The sequence below is a fragment of the Galeopterus variegatus genome, unplaced genomic scaffold (genome assembly GCF_000696425.1).
Source record: "Galeopterus variegatus unplaced genomic scaffold, G_variegatus-3.0.2 Scaffold10, whole genome shotgun sequence".
Taxonomy (NCBI): Eukaryota; Metazoa; Chordata; class Mammalia; order Dermoptera; family Cynocephalidae; genus Galeopterus; species Galeopterus variegatus.
Window position 1 is genome coordinate 684407 of NW_007726121.1, and position 6317 is coordinate 690723.

General features: G+C 48.8%; 1 protein-coding gene across 1 annotated transcript; it reads right to left on the bottom strand.

Annotated features, from left to right (window-relative positions):
* Nucleotides 1-1939: 1939 nt before the first annotated feature.
* On the bottom strand, nucleotides 1940-3236 carry POU3F4 (POU class 3 homeobox 4). Its single transcript, XM_008585796.1, has one exon. It carries the CDS (start codon nucleotides 3170-3172, stop codon nucleotides 2087-2089), a length of 1086 nt encoding a protein of 361 aa, XP_008584018.1. The 5' UTR covers nucleotides 3173-3236; the 3' UTR covers nucleotides 1940-2086.
* Nucleotides 3237-6317: the final 3081 nt, after the last annotated feature.

A 6317-nucleotide genomic window follows, 5' to 3' on the forward strand; every position in this document is an offset into this window, starting at 1 on the left:
GTTGTAAAACATGAACTCAATGTAGGAAAAAAAAAAAAAAAAAGAATCCCAGAACTAAAACCTAACCACTAACAGAATTCAGGGGCTTGACAAAAAAGTAAGAGGGCCAAGAGGGCCGGGGATCTGAATTAACACATGCTCTTCGACCTGCAGCTCGGGGAGACAGTGTGGTGGACCAGAGGCCTGGCAGCTCATATTAGCGTATCTTCGGCAAGGGGCACGAGGCTTTCTGGTCCTTAGGTAGTTTGAAGCTTTGTCTACCGCAGCTGCGCCTGGAGGCAGGGCCGGGCGGCCAACTCGGGAGTGCAGAGCTCCCAGCCAGGTCGGGCTGGCGGCGGCTGGGTGTTGGATGCTTGGCCGGCCCTGCACATGTGTGCTGGTTAGGAATGAGGTGCGCCTGTGGACCTGGCGTGTGGACACGAAAGCTAGCAATAAAGCCACAGCAATTGCATATTTTTGGAATCTCTACATAGCCTAGCGAGACTTTTTTTGTAGTTTTTGTTTTTGTATATAGTAATACGATACACACAACTATCTACACACATACGTTTGCACACGCACGCAGGCACACACGCACAGAGACACATACATACAAAGAAATAAAAAAGCAGGAACCCAGCCACTCAGGCACTCGCTAGTCGCTCCTCGCGGCGGGCTTCCATCAGCTGTGCTTGTCAAAGACGCCGAGACAGCGCCCCACGAGCCCACTCACAGACAGCGGTATATACACTGGAGCGGAGGTGGTACGCGGCTGGACCAGACTCCCTGTGACCTTTGCCAATCATTTCTTTGTCGTTCTGTACGAGTAGAAAGCGCCTGTCCCCCATCCCCTACCAACCCCTCCCCGAAGGCTTCTCACTCAGAGAACGGGCTGTGAAGTAAACCAAACTGAGAGGCGCTGGCCCAGTCTGTCGCCAGCGTCTCCGGGTCGTGGTCTCCAGCGAAAGCAATCACGTGTGAAGGAAAAGTCTTTCGTTTAGGGGGACCGAGGTGGGGTCGCGCTGGCTACTGCCCTGGCGAGGCTGGGACCTGTGCGGAGATCCACGCACAGGCATCCGGTACCCCCGTAGGTGCGGAGCCCTCCGCGTCGCTGAGGCCAAGTCTTTTGCCAGGCGCCACCGCCAAATCCTTCTGCAGCACCCACCTCTACGCCACCGAAGCCGGCGGGGGTTCCACAGTTCCAGGAGGCAAGTCAGAAAGCTGCGAAATCGCCTCTCAGACTTTGCGCTAGTTAGCAAATCCAATCGGCTTGCCTATTCTGTCCATCCTTTTCTCTCCAGCCCCGGAAAAAAATATAACCAATATCATCAACAGCTTTCTCCATTATATCCTCTCTTCATACAGATTTGAGATGGGGGGTCGGTGAGTGAGTAGGCATCTCTCCCCTCCTCCCAGCTCCCCCTCCCTTTTCTAAGCAATTAAAAAACCATCAGCTCAATGAAGGAATAATAATAATATAGCAATAGTAATGTGGAGTGGTCGATTAGATACAAATTATCTCACAAATATTGTGTACAGCTTGTAGTAAAACACCGCAGACATTTAGAAACGCTATAGAAGTTTTTTAAAAAGGCAAAACTAGTCTATTGTAAAACAGATTTCACCTGAAATACAGCTGCTATAACCAAGGCGCTGAAAGGTTATTCAGAGGCACACATCTGTCTTCCCGTTCCCTCCCTCTCCCCACCCTGCCCTCACATTACCCCACTTCTTGCTCTTCCTACAGAGGAGCGACCAAACAAACCTTACTCAGAGTAAACAATATGTACTGATCAGCAAAAAAGGTTGGAAAGAACTGTTGCCCGGGCGGCAGGGAATATGAGGTCCCCGCCTGGATTGGGTAATACAACTGTGTATCAGGGTTGAGAAGCCCGAATGCGAGTGTGAGTGTGTTTTCTTTCTCAATATAAGTTAGAACCCCCTGGAGAGAGAGAGAGAGAGAGAGAGAGAGAGAGAGAGAGAGAGAGAGAGAGAGAGAGAGGAGAGAGAGCAATAATAAAGAATGTCGGAGTGAAAGGAAGTCGGAATGAGAAAGAGAAATCCGCGCTGCTCCCAGTGCGGCCGGCCGCCTCCTCGCTTCCTCCAGTCAGAGATCGTGGCAGGACGTGTCTGTTTTCACGGTGTGCGAATAAACCTCATGCGGCTGCTGATCCCCTGGTGGAGTCATTCTTTTCTCTTTTTGTCTTCGATTACAGAACCAGACACGCACCACTTCTTTCTCCAACTGGAGGCTGTCTGCCAGCGAGGAGATCTCCTGCGCGGCAGGCTTGGGACACTTGAGGAAATGCGTCTCCAGTACGCCCTTGACACTCACCTCAATGGAGGTTCGCTTCTTGCGCTTGCGGCCCTGCGCGGCGATCTTGTCAATGCTGGTCGGGCTCCCTGTGGACGAATCCGCCTCCTCCAGCCACTTGTTCAGCAGGGGCTTCAGCTTGCACATGTTCTTGAAGCTCAGTTGCAAGGCCTCGAACCTACAGATGGTGGTCTGCGAGAACACGTTGCCGTACAGTGTGCCCAGCGCCAGCCCCACGTCGGCCTGCGTGAAGCCCAACTTGATTCTTCTTTGTTTGAATTGTTTGGCGAACTGTTCCAACTCATCAGAGGTTGGTGTCTCTTCGTCCGAGTGGTCCTGGCAGTGGTGCGAACCCAGTTCGCCGTGGTCCGGAGGCTCCCGGAGCACCGGGTGCAGGCTCTGTGCGGAGGCGGCAGCCGGCGGTGGAGTGAGTCCCCCATGCTCCAGCATGCCGCTGACCGTGAAGCCCGGCTGCGAGTACACATTGAGGGGTTGGCCGCTTGACGTGATGGACGGGTTTGGAGCCGGGCTCGCCCCCCATGCGTTCGGGTGGCTAGTGTGCGGCGAGTGGTGGGCTACGTGTGGTGAGCGGTGATGGATGATGGCACCCAGCTGCAGGTCTTCGCGCCCGGGCTTCACGTCCTGTTGGTCCAGGGGGCTGGTGGCCAGAGTGGAGGACCACGGGCCCCCGTCGCTCAGACTGGTCACCCAGTGATGCCCAAGGGGATGCCCATTGCTGGGAACTCCCTGCAAGTAATCACTTTGGAGAAGTTTCTGAGGGTTGCGGAAAGGACTCCCCTGCTGCATGCCCGCAGAGTCCGCATGGACCAGGGAGCTGGAACTGAGAATGCTGTAGGGATTCGAGGCAGCTGTGGCCATGGTCGGTGAGGATCCCCTACTAGTTATGTGGCAAAGGGAGCAGCTTCAGCCTTTGACATCTACGGTACGGAGGAGCCAAAGCCGCAAGCGCGGGTTACCGGCACCCGCCGCGGCCAATCGCAGCGCGTCTCGGCCTGGCCAGGCGTGAGCACGGCCAATGGAGGCGCAGGAGGTCGGGCTCACTTTCCAAATTAGGCTGGCGAAGCTCGGGAGTTTCAGTGAGACTCAAGCAGGAAGTGAATCAATCTTTAGGCTCCATTGGCTGCCTAGCACACAGTGGCGGCGGCTTATTTGGTTAACCCTTTCTCCCAACCCCACCCCGGACTAAGTGGGTGTTTGTGATGGAGGGGGAAGGATGAGACGGATGTGTTTGTGCGTCGGGGGTGGGGGGAGAGGAGAGGCTGTTGGGGAGGAGTGAGGCGGCAACTGGGGTTTTAGAACTCCTTTTAGATTATTTAGACTAACCTCAATAGAGAAAGAAGAAGATGAAACAAGTTTAAATGCTTTGAACTTAGTGCATAGGGGTTTTTCAGACTTACTCGGTGTTCTGGGTTGGTTGTGTGCCTGAGACTGCAAGACAAAACGTCGCCACAAACTTTGAGCAAAGTAATGTCTTTGATTGAACCCTAGGCCAATAAAGTTGAAGTCCATAATACCAACAAAAGTTATTTCCATGTATTTTACTTATTTCGTTTTTATCATTTATGAGAAACTTGACCAAGATCCGAAAGCATCATTAAAAAAAAAAAAAAAAAAGATGCCAATTGCTTCTGAACAATTTTGATTTTGATTTAGGGCATGAAGAACTGAAAGATTCTAGGAAAGTAAGTCTAACGTGATACTGGCAAAATTCATTTATTTTGAAGTTTGCTTCCCAATCCAGCTGGTCAATTGGAAGCCCTGCTTTATTACTGTTCCAATGTCAGATCCCATCAGAGATCTCACAATTTCTGTTAGAGGCGCTGCTTGCTGAAGCGGGCAGCTCTTACTCAAACAACACATGCTTAGCGGACCCACTCCCAATAGGTACACAGGAAAAGGTGTAGTGAAAAGGTTCACCACGCCGCGCTTTATACTGTTCCCTTTGAAAATTCTTTTTAACACTCCCTGTCCTCTCTCCCAACCGAAGAATATGTGAATCATTTAACATGTCCGAGAAATTCAGAGAGAGAGACGGCGGGTTCTTTGGCATCCAGTACCTCCCCACTTTCTCCCGACCTCATCAAGCTTGAATCTGCTTTCAGCTTGGGAAGACAGGACTGTTTTACATTTCTGTTAGAAGAGAGAAAAGCCTTGTACTCCTTCTAAGCCTTTATAAGTTCGGTAAGGACAATCCCTGTGCTTGACAGCCCCACGCAAAAGGCGTTGTTTGGAAGCAGAGTGGGGGGAATGCAAGGATTTTAGATTTTCTCTAGCTGGGAAAAGGCAACACCGGATACCCGACACGATCTCTGAAGCTAAAAAGTGACCTTTCATTGCCTAATTTTGGAGGTAACCTAGCTGCGTAATTATATTCGCACTTACAGAAGACGGCATCGGAGTTCCCTTATTGGTTTGAAATTCCATTAAATATATTGCAAGAGCTCCTAGGTTAAGCTTGATTTAAATTTGCATACATTTTCATATATTTAGCAGAAATAAAAGAAGGCTTGCAGCTACCAGAAAGTCATTAAGGCATTAGTTTCTCTAAGAAGACAGATCTGAAGAAAATGCAAGAAAAAGAGAAAAAATAAAACCAAGGTGAGCTTATTCTGCCATTCCTTTATATAACTAAAGACAATTTATTTCCTGTGAAATGAGTGATTTCTTATGAGAGCACTGAGCAATAGAAACTGCTACTGGTCAATGTAAACGTGTCTATTAGGCAGGAAAACCTGGCATCTGGTTGAAATCTATTTCTTTCTTTCGCTCTTAAAAAAAAAAAAAAAAAAAAACACTTAGTAATTATTGGCAGAGAGGATCATTTGCCATCTTCTCCCCTCCCTTTGCTCCCTCATTGAAATTGTAGCTTCATTTGCCGATGTCCTATTGTAAGGGCTTATCTGCTTTTAACCTAGAAATTGATTTTTTCCTCCCCCCTCTCTCACGCTCTCCCACACCCTCTCTCCTTTTTTCCTTTACTGCCAACTATGTGCATCTTCCTTTACAAGAATTCAATTTCATTTGTGCCTGAACTTCTGCTTCCTGAAGAAATAAGAACTTGTTAAAAATCAAACAAAAATAAAACTTTTCAGGTGCTTTGTTAAGCTGCTTGTTCGAGGATCAGTTTGCCAATCTGTGTCGGGTCAATTTAGAGGTCAGAGGGAAAGGCGTTGAAGAAACCTTACGTGCAAAACAATCATGATGATTGCCATGTTGTTGTTGTTGTTAGGTACCCCACCCCCATCTCGCAGCTGCATTTGGGTGAGAGTTGCTAATTTTAGTCTGGCCATTCAGGGGGTTAAGACATCAACTGATAAGGCTTTTGCGTGAAGAAGGGGATCCTTTTCCAATTCTGATTTGCCCGAGTTTTTACAATCAACTTTCCTTTTACCCATGGCCTCTGCTCTGGTACCCGGTTTTGCCAGCCGCCCAAAGTGTTTCAAACCATTTGCCCCGAGGCGGGGGAGGGTTGGGGGGGGGGAATAGCGAGGAGGAGGAATCTATGCCCAGGGACAGGTTTTTCACACTCTTGTTTTGCTGTCTTTAATACAAGAATAGCTTTTGTCAGGAGCAGAAACTATCCTCATCGTCTTTCTTTTTCTTCTCTCTTTTTTCCCTTTTTGTCATTTTAAAAATTGTTCACATGAATGTAGATACTGCCCATTGAACTCAGGTGCAATCACATCATCTAGCAGCTGTGATACAATCTTCTCTTGCACGTAAGGTGTTTTGTTTTTTGAAGAAAATATCTGCATATAGTCAAATCGTCTTGCTGTTATAACTAATCTACTGGAGAGGTTTCCTTCGCCCTCTCCTGTCAGTCTAACTTCCCAAGTGTAACAGATGCCGCTCTCAAGCGCTCCTTTCTGCGGTTTCTCTTTATTCAGCTTCGCATATTTCTCCCCATGATCTGGGTTTCCATAGAGAGAGGAATAAAAGGGAGGACCATGGTCACAAATCCCCTGCCCCATGCAAAATAAAAGAGCCTCATTCAATAGTCGAC